This window comes from Erithacus rubecula, assembly GCF_903797595.1.
Source record: "Erithacus rubecula genome assembly, chromosome: Z".
Classification (NCBI taxonomy): Eukaryota; Metazoa; Chordata; class Aves; order Passeriformes; family Muscicapidae; genus Erithacus; species Erithacus rubecula.
This window is the reverse complement of record NC_136661.1, coordinates 5,175,491-5,194,482: the sequence shown is the minus strand read 5'-3', so window position 1 is coordinate 5,194,482 and position 18,992 is coordinate 5,175,491. Positions and strand designations below refer to the sequence as shown.

The window sequence follows — 18,992 nt, the reverse complement described above, 5'->3', positions numbered from 1 at the left end:
TCCAGGAGTGTGCTGTGGGAGACAGTGCCAAAGGCCTTGCTGAAGTCCAGGTACACAACATCCACAGCCCTTCCTGCATCCCCCAGGCAGGTCACCTGTTCATAAAAGGAGACCAGGTTGGTCAAACATGACCTTCCCCTCCTGAACCCCTGCTGGCTGGGTCTGATCCCCTGTCTATCCTGTAAGGGCTGTGTGATGACACTCAGTATAAACTGTTCCATTACCTTACCTGGTACTGAGGTCAGGCTAACTGGCCTAGAGTTACCAGGACCCTCCTTCCCACCCTTTCTGTGAATGGACATCACATTGGCCAGCTCCCAGTCATCTGGAACCTCACCAGTGAGCCAGGACTGTTGGTAAATGATGGAGAATGGCTTCACAAGCTCATCTGCCAGCTCCCTCATCAGCCTGGGTGGATCTCATCTGGTCCCATAGATTTATGAATATCCAAGTGGCTCAGCAGTTCTCTGACTGCCTCCTCCTGGACAACACAGGGACCACTCCGCCCTCTGACACCATCTACCAACCCATGATCATAAATTGCAGATTTCCAAAACCACTACATACACTATCAAAGCAGCTCTCAAATGACTAAATGTATGAAGAAATCTTTTTAAGTACTGTAGTAGTAGATGTAGCTAAAATATATAACCAGTGATTAGACACATTCTCTTAACTTGCCCCTCAAACATACACATATTTTCTTTCTCTACACTTCTTTCACTCAGACCATGCAAATCTTTGCTCTTCATGGAAGTACAAGTATTCACTGAAAGCAAAGCTGTAAAAAAATGTAAATGCATCCTTTTCCATTAAAAATAAGAAGCTTGAGACATTTTCAGACTTGAAGGATTTCAGAGCTCCTAATATTCGTGGATATTCACACTTCAACAAGTCATAGACACTAGAGAACATGCTGCTATGCATCAACAGAGTTGAAGGAAGTGTATTTCCATAGGAACGTATGAATACAAAGATTCCTGACATTCAAGGGTAGAGAAATAATTTTCCAGTATGAAGTTCCATCATTCAGGCTGAAAAGCTCCTTCAGGTGATTCTTAACACATGAACCAGCTCTTACAAGCCATCTAAGATTATAAGGACAAAATGAAAAAAGATCAGGAAAGAGACAGAAAACAAGTGTCAGGCAGATATATATATAGCACATTATTTGCTGTATGAGAAGTGCATGAACTATGCTGAATCTAGAATACAGAATATCAGTAGTACCTAATTTCTTCCTCTTGTTTTCTTACTAAAAAAAACTTCTTTCAATAATGGAAGAAGAATAAATGATGTTGAATGGTAAGAATATGCAATAAGAAAGGTAGGGCCAATTTTTGGTGATGGAACCTGTCTCAAACACTGCGAGGCTAGTTTACTGCCTCAGACATTTCAGCTAATGTTCTGTCTCCTGGTATTACTCCAAAGCCATTTTCTTTTTTCAACAATGCCTTGTCAATTAAAGTTCAGGCTAATTTGACTCTAAAGCTTAAAGACACTGACAATAGTATTAGAGATTATAATGCAAAGATAATAAAAATAAAAATCAGAGTACAGACACATGTTTTTCAATGTTATTTGAACAAAATTTGCTCTAGTGTCACTCACTGACTTTAGTCTAGGTCTAAATGAAAGATTAAAATATAAATTTATGGCTGTAAATAAGTTTCAAATTTTGCTCATCATTACAGTAGCTGCAAAAAAAAATCCAATAAGAATCTGGAGGCAAGACAAATAAACCATAGGCTAATCAATTAATAATCAACTTTATTCCTCTACTAAGGCTTTAAAATCCACCCTCATTAGATCCCTACTTTCTGAATTTTCTGTGATAAGATTAGTAGGTTAACAGCTAACACTGAACGATAATTGATTAATTAAAGAGATTATCCTCAAAAATTTTCCATTCTGATCCCTATAAAAAACTATGGTCTGGTTATTACAACAAAAAGAAACAGATATTGAAAGGAATATTGGACACGTTTAAAAGTGTTCTCTATCTCAATTTTCATCTTCATCTATTCAAGCAAAGAGCAGTTCAAAACTGTACTGCTGATATCAATGTGAGATGCCCTTTTTGAGCTCTTTCTTACAGCAGGGAAGGCATGGTTTTAATAATTTCATTTTGAAGGATGAGTCTGTCAAACAGTTAAGTTCAGCAAGATTTTCCAAAAAATGTCTTGAAAAGGTTTAAATGAATGGACTGACTGGAAAAGTGAATATGCTGACTACTTTTTGTTTCATCCTCTTGTACGCAAGACTGATCACTCTGTGCAGCCTGAATAATCCTTTCACTGAATAAGATATTACAGTATGAAGAACATATTGAACATTTCAGCCTGCTATTCAAGTCCTGTAATGAAGATCTACTATTTTCCATAAAAGAGAACCACCTCTTTAAGCTGATATGAATATTATGTAAAGTATCAGTGAAACAAAAGGATCAAAGGAAAGAAACATCAGATAAAAAAAATCTATTATTATTATGTCTTTGGTTCACTTGAAACAGAACTAATGCATGAAAAGGTACATTGAAAAGTATTTTGTTGACCTAGAGGTCTCAGTCTGGATTTTGATTTTTGAATGGAACTTCAAGTCAAGGTGAGCTTTCTATAGCTAGTTTAACACACTGATCATGTCAGAAATGAACTTCGTACAGTTCCCCTGTCAATTCCCCCAGCAAAACATCGATTACGAACTTCAGTACCCAGCTGCATTCATTCACTTTCTTAGGACATAAGACAAGCTCTGCAAATGATGCAAAATATAAGTCATAATATTATTTTTCAGAGACATCTGTTGGAAAAATTTAATTTTCCCCATTTTTTTGCTTGTCATAAAGGACAACTGGCCTTGAGTTTTACACTGTACTCTGCTAAATAAGGAAAAGTAGGATTACTTCTTGATAAACAATACTAAATCCATTCTCTGACACTTTCAAGCCTCAAATTGCTTGACAGAACACCGTGTGCTAAAGTAATACACTACAATGCTGAATCAAACATGAACTGATCATGTTTCCAGAGGGGACTGCAAAGCTGGTAAAGGTCTCAAATATAAGTCCTATGAAGAGCAGCTGAGGATACAATTGAGTCTGGAGCAAAATAAAAGGTGCTCTAGAACTATTGAATATTACTGTGCTCTACCTGAAAGGAGGTTGGGGCAAGGTGGAGATTGATCTTTTTCCAGGCAACCAGCAACAGGACAAGAGGGAAAGAACTCAAACTGCCCCAGGGGAAGTTCAGGTATCAGAAAAAATTTCATCACTAAAAGAGTGATTAAGCATTGGAACAGGCTTCTCAGGGAAATGCAGGAGTCACCATCCCTTGAAGTGTTAAAAAAATCTAGTGGACTTAGAACTTTGTAATATGGTTTAGTGGGCATAGTGGTATTTGGTAAAAGGTTGCATTTCATGAGCTTCAAATTTTTTTCCAACCTTAATGATTCTAAGATTCTACATTCACTCAGTTTTGAAAACAAATAAGAAGAATTTTTAATCTTCTAACTAAAAATGCCAAGGGGCATTTTCAACATGTGGCATAGTTCCTATGTTTGCATTAAGTGAAGAATTATATGAGGTAGTAATGTATGTCTTACCTCAAGCACAAAGCAAAGGAACTAAGAAAATAAAGTCAAATTACAGAGTTAGAATATGGTTTTTACTAAACCAACCACTTTCTACACACTTGCTTCAGGGAAATGATATTTTTATAGAGAAACATCAGTTTATCCTAACAGCTAAAAAACCCACACAGAATGATAACACACAAAAAGACCTAGATGGTTGCCTTGAAAAATACTTTTGGCTATACCAGGTATTGCCAACTCAAGACCATTTCTGGTGCAAATAGTTTTTGGAAGTTTACAGTGGAAGAGGCTGCACACAATATCGTACAAAGCTTGCTCGATTCTTCACATAAAATTTTGGAAGTTCTTTAATATTTCAGTATAAATCAACTTTGCTGCAAAGTTTATTTCTTCTTCCTTAAAGCCCTAAAGGCAGGGAAAATGGTTGATTATTATGAAATTTTTAAACAATCTTTCACATGAGGAAAGACTACTATGATTTCCTTCACTCTTTTATATGTAAAGCAAATCAAAATCTTTCTGACTATTTCTCCAGAGTCTGCTCATTACTGTTCTCTTCTAGATTCTCTGCAATTTACCAACATCTTTCCACATGGGACATTAATTCTGGTTGCTCTCAACTTCAAATGTGTATAAGCTGAAATAACCAGACTTTCAGCCTGTGTAGTGTGTAAAAGAAATTCCTTCACAGAAAATTAACCCTACTTACAGTATGGCATTTCCAAAGCTATTTTACAGGATGATATCAATAGTCAGTTTTAGCTGAGGCACTTTGGCACAGCTCTTTCACCTGAAACGTGCTTAGTAAAAGAAACTCTAAGCTTTATTGGATTAGATTCTTACATGCATTAAGCACCTATGACTGGCTGCATTTCAGTGAGAGCTGACCATGTTCCTGCCCTTGTGTCTCTGAGAATCCTTCCATAATAAACAGTTATGGTTGAGATTTACAATTCTGACATTTTAACTGGTAACTCTACCTCGTAAGATGGTGTAGGAATTCTTGGACTGTGGCTGTGGCATTCTGTTACAGTGAAAAAAACCCCCAGTACAAACCTACACATTTTTATTTTTATTTTTGTAAATCTGGTGAACACATGGTGTACTTGATTTCGTGTTTTTCTTTTTTTTTCTCCCCAGTTCTCTCATTCATTCTTCATCTGACTCATATTTTAGCTTGCAGTGAGCACTAAAGAAATGAAATAAAATTCTGATAGTACATCCTTAGTACAGAAGGTATTGGTTTGCCATTAAAACTAGGGAATGAACAGTGACAAAACTGCACATTTAATTTCTCCTTAGTAAAATGATACAATTTAGTATGAAAAAATGCCATCTGCAATGTGTCCTATCTACTAATATCTGCTGACGTATATGTACCTTACCACTCAGCACCTAAAGACATGATTTGTTCTGTTGCTACAAAGCATAGCTAAAATTTCTTTTTATGTTTTCCTATACAAATATATCTCACAGCTTTAAAAAAACTCAGATTTTTATACACTTGTGCTGCCCGATATGAAATGCCAGTGGAAGTTTTCTGCAAAAATCAATTGCATTTTGCCTAAATACAGTAGAATACAGATGCACTTGGGACCGTATTGACAGTATCATTAAATGAATTCTTTAGTGCGCTATTGCTGACCTCTCCACTCCTTCAGTGAAGATGTCTAATTGCCACTTATTTTTGATACAGTATTTTAATAGACATTACCTCCAGTATTACCCAAACATTCTTAGGAGGAAAGATCTGAAATTTGCTGCAGAAGCCCTGCACAACAAACGGAAAGCTAACTTCATCAGAATCACACATAAAATTCTGCTGCATCTATTTCATACAGAAAATAAAACTGCATTATTTTCTGTGCTAATTAGTTACTGTGGTGCATGTAATCTTGCTTTGTCTTAAGTATGAAATCAGATAGATTAGATATCAATACTCACTCTGCCATCAACAAATGAGAATTCATGACAAATATTAGCAATATGCACCTTTTGAGTAGAAAAATGTAGTGCTCTTCCCAGACCTGCCTTACCTATAGTAAGACTTAGAAATCTTTGGTCACCAAAGTCTGTTGCAAAGCTGTTTTTATTAAGGAGTCCCAATGTACAATTACATTTTCCACTGTGTTTTCAACTCATTGTGGGTCTTGTACTAGTCGAATTTGCATAAATCTTTCCTGATTTAATTTATTATATTCTTCTTAAACTATTCAACCAAACTTGCTAAGCAAAACAACCCCCAAACAATTATTTTACCTACCTGATTACCCATTTTCCTTACACATGGAAAAGTCTATAAAAAATTAGTTTAAATAATCAGGCAGAAGTGTTCTGATGCTTGGTGTTTGAAAGAGCAGGAGTTGCTATTTAGCATTTCAGCAATACCAGGAGAAGTCCATTTACCTATTCTCATGACAATGCCATCTCTCCTGACTCTCTCAGGTTGCAAATTGAGAGAAGGTAAGTCCAGGGATTTTCAACTATCTTTTGAAGTTCTTATGGAACAAATACAGGACCCATGCAAATAGTCCCATTTGTATCAATAATCGGGAATAAAATCTGAGACAGGATACATGACTCTTCTACTGGGCTTGTATTGATCTCCCCCTTCCCAATAAAGATCAGGATTCAGATGTTAAACCTTGAATAACCAAGATGATTATTCTATGCTTATGGTTTTATAGATGATTTTTGCTTATAATATTGATGATGGTATCCACAATATGACAATCAAATAGGTGTTTGGATCAGTCTAACAGAGTGCCACAAATGTAGTTTCCTCATGTATTCACTAGTCACTAGCAAATTTGAATGAAGCAGATATAATATCACTGTGAAAAACAAGCCTTCCTCATCAGTAAAGAAGTTCAGAATCTGGCTCAATATCAACTTGATATTGACATTATATTGTCATTTAGCTGCTAGTATTTGAATACTTGATAGTGTCATTATATTTTCATTTAGCTGTGACCTGACTGGGTTTTTTTTTTTTTTGTCAAAAGATTTTAAAGGCAATGGGGTCCCAATACAGAAAATATTGTAAAGAGATTAAGGAGGGAAGTAAGTATTTTCTATCAGTTCCAAGAAAACACATTCAAAATCCAGAATTACAAAGCAAATAAGGAAAGGATGGAGTTCTCTTGCAAGCGGACAATCTGCAACAGTATACTACCCAGAAAAAGGAGGCAGGAATAGATGCTTCCTAAGGGAGGCAACATTAGGTTTTGCTATACATAGAGATTTTTCATCTATCATTTATCAAATTAATTACAGCACATGAGTCCTCAAAGCATCCAACTAGTTGAGAGGAGCGGAAAAAGAAAAGCAAACCCAAAACACAACAACAACAATCTAATCTGTACTGCTTGTGGCAGTGGAAAAGGCAGAGAAGTAGAAAAGAAAGGTATCACCACACATTAAAGCTTTAAGCGTTTTACGTATTTCCTCAATACCACACACAACTGCTTTTTTTTAATCTCGAATTTACAACCTTCAATATTGTTCTTTTATTTCACTAAGATTAAACTTGTATCTGTGACAAAAATGCTACTAACACTGTTCCATGCACTGCCAGTGTGTATAATCCCTTTTGATACAAATTATTTTCATGGTAGCTGAATGATGAGACTGACTTTCTCTCTGTAGTCTGGTTTAGGTCAAGGGAAATTCAGGTGATGACATTTAATATAAAACCAACTAAGTGTGAAAGGTTATAAGCGAAAGAGCTTCTTTTCCTGCAGCTTCCTTATAGGCAAACAAATGAATAATGAATTCACTGAAACATCTTCATTTGATCTACTCAGCTGTAAAATATGAACATTCTCAAATTTGAAGTCACTCAGACATCTAACACATGCTAATGAACCAACTTTATTTCTGCAGATGCAATTAAAATCCTCGTCTTTATCTATGAAGTCCAGGTTAAAAAGGCTGATACCAGGCTACAGGACTACATAATGAAAAAAAGCTAGCTAAACAGAAATGACGACATGGAGATGGAAAGCAGAAAGTCCCAGAGAGAAACAATCTTGCCTTGCAGCAGGAATAATGATCAGGCTGCCAAGACACAAAAGCAATCAAAACAGAATCAAAGGAGAAAGAGAAACAAAATTAGCAAAGCTCTTCATCCCTAATGATATGTAACACTGCGTATATTTCATGTTTGAAATCTCACTTGTTTTTCTGCTACAAGAATATGCTATATAGAAATGATAGCACAAGAAAAATAGCAATGTAATGTCATCACTGGGATTTTTTTCGACACAAGGACTCCCACTGCTGCCTCACCACCAATACCATCAAATATATTACATGCAGCTACTGCATTAGAAGAGGTAACTGGCATGCCATATTCACAGAGAGGCAGACTGAGATTGGGAGCTGAGTTATTTACTGGGTGGTTGGTATGTAGTGCTCTGCAATGAATGTATCAAATTCAGCCTATGAACACAGAAGGCGCTAAGTTATTCACACAAAATACACAAATATAAGCATTGAATGCATGAGCAATCCATTGACTAGAATGTCTAGTTTCTCATTTCACTTAGGGAATGTATTGCTTCTGAATGCTAATCACTTCTGGAGGTGATTACTATTCTGATCAGTGTTTTTTTAGGGTGCAGCCAACAAAGGCTAGAGTTAGCTTAAAACTCTGCTAGGCAATTATTGGAGAGAATGAGAAGAATTTCATTTAACTACATCAAAACATCCTTCTAGACAGTGGCTGTCTGTGGCCTGCAGTATTAAGATAAAATTTCAAGTACTTAAGTATACCTTTTGCAATGGGTTGCTTATTAGGAACCATTTTGTTCTTTGCTCTGGTGTCATTTAACAGCAAATTTAAAGAATTAATTAGTGAAGAAATGGGCAAAATTGCATTTTCTCAATTCCAAACAGGCAGTCCCTGGACTAGACAAGGTCTGTAGACCCAAGATAAAAAGAAAAATTTTGCTAAAATTACCCTCTGCTAGGTGCTAATTGCCATCAGGCATGTAAAAGCAGTGGTGTTGATGTGGGTTGAAGTTACATGTGGGAAGTGACTCTATAACTAGAATGCCATACATTGCTTGAACTGCAAAAGGCCTACTCTACTTTTAGAAATGATGGAAAGGGTAAAAGAATAAATATACATGTGTTTTGGTAAGCCTCCAGAATGGAATGACTGCTTCCAAGAGGTTCAAGTTGTGTAATCATTGCAATTATAGGTACCCAAGTATACGAAAAAGGATCAATGCCAACACAGTACAACACTAGGCTTTATGGTGCACTCCACCCTGTTGCAAGCTGCCACATGCTGAAATATTTTCATTTTGAAATGGAGCTCATCCATGAGCCATTGAAATATCAACTTTTATCCAGTTACTTCTGTAAGATCCTTTTACTGATTTAAAACCCATCTGGATCATAGATCTGTCCTCCTCCATAATGTCTTTCCATATTATTGAACTCTTCTTGATCCTCCACATTAATGCCATTTTTGAACTCACTGCACAGAGCCTTTGATACCTTAGCTTTTTCCACCTTCCACCTGCAGTCATGCAGCCTGCTTCCCACTTGCATCTTCCTTCTCCTTCACACCCATTTCTAGGACAGAGTACCTCAGAATGCCTGTGGCAGTGTTTTTTCTTTGGCACTCCTGTTTGTTATTCATCTCCTAGATTTGAAAACCCTTCTACTGTTGTTATGGCAGGGCCCCAAGGGAAGTGATTACCAGTGATGTTAGAATCACCACTTCTTTCTCTCCCTGATTTCTGCACTTGACTGAAGTTTCTGGCTTATAATATAGGACACATAAATGTGTCTGCAAAAAAACACAGCAACGAACCCAGCTGCAGCACTCTCCCTAGCCAATGTGTGCTCCCAGAAATGGCAACAGCATCATGAGCATAACAACCCATGAGAACTGCATGTCCATCTTGACAGAAAATACAGTTACTGTAGAAGAAGTTGAATGGAGGAACCACCACTGAGGGCTCAATACTTGTTTGCTTCCTGACTGACTGACAATTACTTTTCTCATCTCTCTTTCTCCCCATCTTTATCTTCTTCTCCTCCTCTGTTATTTTTTTTTCCCTTTTATTTCCTCCACTCCAAAAACATCCACTCTTAGAATTGATAAATGCCATCAAATATTCATGCAATACACCGTGGCCTGTTACTATACTTGCTATCACTTTCTTTATCTCATAAAAAAACCTAATTGCTATTTTTATTTCCCTTTAGATATAGCATATATTTTATTATTACTCTTCTAATAATGGAATCTGCAATTCTATTACTTGAATAGTATCATGTTATTATCAGAACCATAATCCTTATGTTTTAGTGCTTTAGTTTCCTAATTTTACTTTGGTCTGCAAAATTGAATTTGAAATATCACAGATAATTTTTTGTATTCTGTTATTGCATGTGCTGGTGTAATTTTTCCAGCCACCAAAAAAAAAAAAAAAGGTTTCTCAAGCAAATCCAAATCCTCACTGATGTTAAATAACGCTGCATCTATACCATTTAAAACTGAAAACTGAACGCTGTTGACATACATTATCTTTCTCATAACAGGATGATACATTCATATTCTTATTACTAGAGACAAGTAAGTCTTTTGGTCACCTCACAAGATTTCCAACATGATTGAAAAAGAAAACAACCCCCTGAAATCATTGTGATAAAAAAATGAAAATTTTTTAGAGCATAGAAAAATGCTAAGTAAGTGTCATGACTTGGTAGTTTCATAGTGAAGATTTCCTATATATAAGCGATTTTCATGGTGAAGACATTTTTAACTTGTGGCACCCTTAAAAGTAAAATCAATTTTTATACATATAAAGAGGGCAGGCAAACACACATGAAGAAAACAAAAAACTGACGTTAGTGGTAACTCAGGTTAATATTATTATTGCACAAGCTTTCCTTACCCTGGACCTCTCCTCTAGTTTCGTCATCATGACAACAGTTGCGCCGCGTTGTTCCCACATCATTCTCCAGAAGTCACCAAAGGTTTCAGGCAGTGCCCCCTGCGTCGCTATGTAAGCATTCTGCTTCCTGTATCCATCTATGTAGTTGGCATTGATATAGTCGCTGCCTGGTATGCCTGCAAAGAGAGAAGAGTGAAAATACAGGGCAGAACTTCTGTGCTGCACCGTGCAAGGGCTGGAAAGTCCTGTGACACAGCTGATCTGATGAACCTGGGCTTGCTGCGTGCCAACCAGTGCACAGGCACTTACAAGTGAGTGTATGCCATCTGCAGAGTCAAGCGGCAGGGTGAGCTCTATGGGAATACCTGTTCTTTTGAAACAAGAGACTTCATTTGGTAAGAAGTATAAAAGAAGCCTGAAAATCTGTATCAGGTGGAGACACCTGGAGGTCAACAGAGCAGCATTTAAAAGCTGGTCTGATGCTGCCTGCCAACACCCAAAACATGGCAGTCTCTATCTGGGACAGACAGGGAGGATTCTGCCAGACACTCTGGCTAGGCTAGTCAAACATTCTTGTTGAGGTCATTTTATTTCCTTTAAATACAGAAGGAAAAAAAAATATTGTCAAGACTATTCATATCATTGATATATTAATTTTCCCCATTAAATGGAAAGGTAATTATGAGTTTTATTGTAACAAAAAAGTTACGTAAGTCAGATTTAAAAAACAGTGAAATTTTCTATATGGTGTACGCATGAAATAAAGACCTTTGCAAGACTGGAAGCAGGCCAGTTCCTAACTGCAGTCTGTTTAATTCAGGGTATGCAATAGGAAGCCTGGACTGAGAGTTGGAATATGCTGCCTACTCAGGCCAAGGAGGTGTATTGTCTGTAGCAAAGCTTGCATTACTAGTCTGCACTAATAAGGCAGCCATGCTCATGGAAATGGATAAAAATGGATTTAAAATTCTCAGACTACTGCTGAATTCATCAGCCCAGCTTTAGCTCAGACTATGTGCATGTTGAAAGATAAAGCACTGAGGAGAGCATTTTTTATGTCACTGCTGTTTTCTCAGCTGATGACTAGAGAAAGAACTAAGATACTTATGTGAGATCTCAGGGCTGGTTGAATGGCAAGGCAGTGTTAATTAGCTGAATATAGATATCTTCACCTTAGTAAATTTTGCTGAAGTAATTGACAGAAGTTACTTCTTTGAGCAGAAATGATTGATATTTATAGAGCCAATCTGCTCTGCACAAGTCTACAACCCCAAGAAATGGCGCAGGTTCCACAAACTCTTTCAAGAGAGAGTCAAGGTTGTGATACAAGCACCAGATTGATTCTACAGCTATGACTGTTTTCCCTCCACAAAGCAACAAAATTGAGTTTCTTCGACTATGAAACAGAATAAATTGTAAATAAAAAAATTCTCAAGACTTTTTTCAGAAACCAAATCTTCAAATCTATTCTGATGCATTATCTCCTGCTGGTGATCCCAAATCAGAAATTACTGGAGATGCACTCTCCTGTTTTCCTGACTATAAGTGGCATACATCTGAAAATGTATTCCAAATTATTTTGAATTTGAATGGAAATTAGGGGTACCTCTATAAAACTGACTGTTCCTTTTTAGCGACAATTTTAATTGTTTCAACACTCACTCAGGGTAAGAATGAATGTTTCATTCCACTAGTTACTTAGTAGAGAATGAATCCACAGACTAAATGCCACAATAAGTAAGGTCCAATATAATCTGAAAATTATTAATATTATGGGTTACTGCAACTGTAGTCTAGCAAAAAGTTTTGCCTTCATGCCCGATAAAGTTCCATAAAAATTCTTATTTTATATGTTCAAATCACATTTAAACTAAAATTTTAAATATTTTTTACTTTCTGTACACATTTAGAAGAAATGCCTGACAAAATATTTTTGAGATAGAAAGACCTTGTAATTCAGCCAAGATGCATGAATGGACACAGGAGGACTGTCTTGACTGATCTGACCTGACTGGAAGTCTCTTCCAGGAGAAAAATAAAAGAAAACAAAAAATTTGTTAACCTGCATAGTCTATATCTTTTCTCTCCATGAAAGGTAGAAAGTGGAGTTCAAAAGCATCACTCTTGTAGACCTGAAGCTGTTTCACGTGACACTTCTTATTGTGGATATCGGAATTAATGATATTGAAAATACAACTCCTAGGCACAATGCTGTATATTCTTCCTTTATCAAGAATATAAAACTTTTTTTTTTCCACAAAACAGATGAGAAGGAAGAATGAAGCCAACAGGAGAAATCTACACCAACTGTGTATTATTACCAAAGGAATGAGAAAGCTGGTAAGAAATGTTTTCTGCATAAATTAGAATTATATTATGATGCCTGGTATCATACTTTGAAGCACATGTTATAAATAAAAGCCGGAGGAAAAAATGAAAAACAACACTTTGTAAAGTGGTTAAATGATCTTCTGGGAAAGCTGTCCTCTGGAACTGATAATGCACAAACTCAGTGTGAAAATTAAGCATGAGAACTATTGCAAGCTGTTCCCTAAAGAATGATCTTTAAAAATTTTAGCAACCAATACTTTTTTACATCAGTACCTGATGTAAAAAAAATTCAGAGTGCCTAAAATTGCAAATATTCTTTCTACTAGCTAATTGGTATTAATTTATTGAAAGCCATATTAATATATAAAAGGTCTGCATTAAATAAATTCTAATTCTTTAAATTAGGAAGAAGAAAAGCTTCACATCTTCCTTGATCTAAGATTCAAGTAAAAAAGAATTAAGATTAACAATTACTGATATTGCAAAGAGGATTTCTCCAAATCTATACTAAAGTCAAAATTTTCACGCTGTTTCTCCACTTAATTTCTGTAAAGTGGACACAAAAAACTCTGTTATGTCCTTTAGCTTGAAAAATTATTTTACAAGGCAAGTCAGCTTCACTGCACAAAACAAGGATATACATGAAAATCCATTTACCACAGGCCCTGAGCAACTATTCATGAATTAACCAATGAAGTTTTAGGAAAAAACAACAACAATCAACCAAACAACCAAGCAAAAACAACAAAAAAACCCAGACATAAAAACCCAAACCGAAACATATTGCTCCAACACTTGCACTGAGATTTTCATCAAGGATTTATCTCTAGAAGAATACAATACTCAATAGGGTTTTATCTCTGCTGAGATCAAGAGAATAACTTAATCCAGAATGCTCAGCTCCATTGTCTCTCTCACATACAGTATCCATTAGTTAGGTTCTCTGTTCTCCATCCATTCTCATAGTCCCTTGAAGTATCAAACCCATTTCTCACAGTCTCTTTTCATCACTGTTTTCATGCATGACCTCAGTTTCACATCCTGCTCCAAAATCCTTAAAGCCCTCTAGGGAAGGTGCCTTATGAAAAGAGGAGTAATGAATTTTTTAAAAATAACAAATACAAAACTTGAATATCTGTAAATATCTACAATGACAAAGCATAAAAATTCATCAAAGACAAGTTAATCTAAATATTAAAATGTCACTTTCTGAAATGACTTTTCTGGCCATAACCTCACTCCGAGCTGAGAAAACAGAACAATTTTCTGTCAAGTCTAATAGTGCAAAAACAAACAAATGACAACCAGTCTGACTGCAGTACAATGAAATCCTGCAAACTTTTGTTAGCTGCCATAGCTTGAAGGCAACATACCCACAAGCACAGCAGCAATTGCCATCATTACTTAAATTTGGGTTTAATAGTTAAAAGAGGTCAGTTGGCTGTAAAAGCATGGGTCAAAAAAGGGACAAAGCAACCAAATTCTGTAATATTCATATTAACTTTACCTAAGTCTTTTGGAATCAGTGGGATTTACTGTACCTTTCGGATGGCACACCTGAAGTGTAAATTTAGGGTAATCCATGCAGTATAACCTGACTTTTACAAGATTCATGAAAGCAGAGACACAGTTTCTGCACAAAAAGCCAGTTAAAGATGGAGCTCCTGAACCATGATTCTACCACAACTATTTTCTAACATCATTTTCAACTATGGTGATGAATGACCAGCATCCGCAATATCTTTATTTAGCCAGACAGGAGTTAAGCACAAGGGAAAAAGAATCACATGAGTGCTTCAGCATAAAAACCAATCAATTTTCAAATATCTCAAGAGAACAAAGAAGTTTAGTTTTTACACAATAAGAGTGAATGAGTAATGAAATAAAATTAGCCAATGCCACAATTAAAGTGGAAGATTACAAAATCCATGAACTGTATTGCTCGCAATTTATGCTGCAAACTCACGAGCTGAGATGACTATACAGCTTACCGCAATATAGACTTAGACCCCCAAGGCTAATAATGTACACCTTAGGAATGATTCACCTGACTTCCTGAAGAGAATTATAATCTTAAGTAACTTTATTTAGACTTCACATCTTATTCACAAACTGAAATCAAATAATGAAATTATTTCAAGCCTTTACAAAGGCTCAGTACAGAACAGCCCTTCTATTTAAAATAAATTAAACTATAAAGCTTTGTTTCTGTGCTGCTTTCTTAAGACATGTGCTTTTAGTCATGTGCATAAATAGTATGAAGTAATAGGATTAAAGTCTGTCATGGTTGTAAAAAAGTTGGAAAAACACCATGATGAGCTCAGAGTTGATGAAGCTGTACTACTTGGTTTAAGTCAACGTCTGGTGTTTTGAACAATGTCAGAGCAAAAATCACAGGCTGGTTGTGCAGGTGTGAACAAAACAGAGCAAAAAATCTAATTTACATAAGAGGCATGCAACAGGTTAACTATAAAAGGATGCAGATCAGGCCCTTTGCTATCCTCTCTTTTTCATCTCTTTCTCTTTTGCTTTCTGTTGCACCACCCCAGCTCTGCACCATCCACATGGCAGGAACAATGTGGAATCTAAGGACTGGTGATACTCTTTGTTCTCTCTCCATTCTGCTTTGTCTGATCAAAGCACAGCTGTCATATTCTATCCCATACTCCATACTGAACTTTACTGCAGGAGTGGGGAGATTGTGGCGGTGTGTTGTGGCTTGTTAGCCAGCACCTTTGAGGAGTTTATTTTAGGAGGTGAGAACTGTGTAAGGGTATTGTACAAAATTAAGGGCTTGTTAGCCACCACTTTTATGAAAGCAGATTGTAAGAATGTAAAGGCTTGTTAGACAACACTTTTTGAGCCCAAACAGTTGTCTGATTACTGCAGTTAAGGCATGCCTACAATGAAAGCATAAGACCCGACTTGTGGTCTGGTGTCTTTTCATCCTGATGAGAGCTCACCATGACAAGGTGTCCCTGCTGTGGGTTGTGACAGCAGCCCTGGCTGGCCATGCCATCCCTGACGCCCCCCACGACTGGGGCTGCCAGGGCACTGCTGGCTCAGGTCCTTTTCTGCTCTCCAGCATCTCATTCCCTCACCTGTTTGTACTTCCAAGGTTGCCCCATCCCAGGTGCAGAATCTGCCACTTTCTTTTGTTGAGTTTAATGTGATTGTTGATTGTATGCAGTTTAAATAGATGTGTGAAATATCACGTGGTGGAGGGTTTGGAATTTTCGGTTTTAGAATATAGTAATAGGTATGAGACAAGATGGAGGTTTTAGGGCAGAGGTTTTTCTTTCTTCTTGTGCTTCTTTTTCTTGGGTTTAGGTAGTACTTTCATAATTAGATAGAAAATGTTGCACTGCAGGTTACAAGGGTTTAATAATTGGGTCAAAAGTAAAAATAATCTAGGTGTTAGCTTTTAATTGGGCTGTTTAGCCTTAAAAAACCTTGTAACAAACAAGACACATCGCCATTTCTTCATTTTTAGCTTGTTAGCTATAAGTACCGTAGCACTCACTGTACTATAGATAAAAATTAATAAACAACTGAGTCCAAACACAAAATTCCATCTCTTGTGCTTTTAATCCCAACTCTGACTAAAAAAGCAAAAAAGAAGATAAAAACTAATAGTGACAAAAGTGAAATGTAGGTATGCAAACTAAGAACTAGGAGGGAATAAGATCTGCAGGAAAGATGAGAAACTAGGATGGTAACCAGCAGAAAAACATTGGAAAAAGGAGGAACTTTCTTAGGAAGAAGAAAGGAATTTTGTTTGGTCTAAAAAACTACTAGTATTAAGAAGTCCAGAAGGGAAATAAGCAGATTGTTCTGTGCAGGTCCTCAGAGGCATAGGCAAGAGCATTGCATCAGGACACTATCCACAATGCATGGCAGTATGTGCAGATTGCAGTATGTTGCACAGTACTACAAAGCAGATATTGAAATCTAACGTGATGTCATTGTACTGTGATTATTTTACTGCTGTCTGAAGCTGAGTGAGTGATCTCTTTAACTCTTAAACACTGAGTAAGACAGCACTTAACAGACAAAGGAATCTTCTCTTCAATAGAAATAATAATTTGTATTATAGATAATGAACTAAAAGAGACGATGAGTGCCTCTACTAATATGAAATGAAATGATATCTGGTTTGATATTTCCTGCAAAACCCATTTCGAAAGAGTGTGCACAATAAACACATACCAAATCTTCATTAGTCAGTTGAGAACAAAGCCACCAGATGTTTTCTTGAAGCTTTTCCCAATAGAAAGTATGGCTACATACACAATAAAATTTCTTCTGAGCAGATTTCAAGGGTATAAAAAATGGCAGCATTTAAGTTATAGCTATTACAGTATCAGTAAACTCATACACCTACAACTTGTCTCAGCATTGTTGTCAGAGCAGCCACCATAGAAGTCTACTCTATGAAATCTGCTTCACAGAGGTTTAACACTATGAATCTACTTCACCAGTACTTCTATATCCATATTCTGTATGGATATTTCTGTATCCATCACCAAGACACCTTTTTTGTTTTTAAGGCACTCCAAGATTGTAGGGTGAGGGGCCATACAATTACCCTAAGTGTATGTACTATTAGCAGAAGGCAACATAAATGCAATGTGAGAGAGTGCAAATAGTTTGTACAGGTCATGGCTCTTCAGTAGTTACAATGCTCCAAACAATTTCTAAATCTTACAATGATGTTCTGCATACACAAAGCCAATCTACTGGCAACTGGCCATCTAACAAACAAGAACATCAGGAGCTTCTTGCTTTTTCATTCTCAGCCATTTGTATTACAGTCAGAGCTTTCCAGTGTTAGCAGCATTTAAAAATCACTAAATTTCCCATCAAAAACAAAAACATTACCGTGCTGAAATACGATAGGCAGTTGTTTTTTTTCTTTTACTAACTGGCATTATGTCAATAGGTCCACAGACAGAAAACTTTTAGTAATGGATATCTCCTAAAAGAATTGGCAATACTTTTTAAAATGCAGAATGTTTATTCACTCCCTGCCCACCTCCAAATTTATTATTTACTTCTTAGAGGTTGAAGATCACAGATCTAGCTGTTTTAACTCAATCTGTTTGTCTTTTCAGACAGTACATTCTCCCTTAAATCCATTTAGATGCATTTATATAATAAACTTCACTACATTCTAACATTATGCCATTATACCTTAAAATTCCAAGTATCCATTCAGAAACAGGCAAAGACAGCACAATATGAACTGATTTCAAGACTTCAATCAGATTTCAAGAACATGGAAAAGAAATTTTGCAAGGCAGAATTTTCTTTCCAGGAGGAATATGGAATTATCACATTCAACCTGAGTTTTGTCTCCAAATGTACATCTCATGTAATGAAATTTAAACAGCAATAAGTATTCCTGTGAAATGAGTATTTATGTTGTGGATCTCCCTGCAGTATGTAGTTAGAGAGGTCAAGAACATACTGGGGATTCAAAACCATGTTTCAATAGGAGATATACATATATATGTATAAATACTTTGAAAATGTTAGTAAGTCTTGTGTTTCACAGCCAATGCAATTTTTAACAATTTGATATTATCAATAGTTGGAAAGAAGTAATTTCAAATCTCTGCTAATTGCTTCTCAAGACTTTCTAGTAATCACTTCAAATAGGCCACAGAGTTCTGCTACTGTACAAAACTAGTGCCTCATTCTGAAGTACCAGTTACAACATTCCATATTTCTGCAACACTGTTAAGAGGCAAAATGTTCACCAGTGTACAATTACAGTTTGGCATATGCTTAGTCTTTTCTTCATATATGTTTGCTCTTAAACAGTAAGCAACTGCCTAGCTATAAATGGAGCTCTTCTCATTAGAAAGGTACAGCTAAACCTCATTAATAATATTAGTTTTCTTGTGGCCAACGAAGAAATGCAGATCAAATACTGTCCAAATAGTTATAACAAAATGTAGCACAAATTTGGGTCCTGACTAAGTTGTACATTAACATAGGTAAAGGAGAATATATTTTTAAGTAATATTCCAAATTGATTTCCCTGGTAACATGAAAAGACCCACAGCTGTCAACTGAATAAAGTGCTGGCCAGACTGTGTATTTTTATATCTGAAATATCTACTTAAAACTTGAAAGAGAAGTATTTTT

General features: G+C 36.3%; 1 protein-coding gene across 6 annotated transcripts in view; it reads right to left on the bottom strand.

The window, feature by feature from the left end:
- Window positions 1-18,992, bottom strand: part of PTPRD (protein tyrosine phosphatase receptor type D) — a 353,173-nt gene that overhangs the window by 40,944 nt on the left and 293,237 nt on the right. For all 6 annotated transcript variants that reach the window (XM_079329956.1, XM_079329958.1, XM_079329959.1 and 3 more), the window contains one exon: window positions 10,509-10,684. In XM_079329956.1, the coding sequence (XP_079186082.1) occupies window positions 10,509-10,684 (176 nt within the window). The remainder of the gene's footprint in view (window positions 1-10,508; window positions 10,685-18,992) is intronic.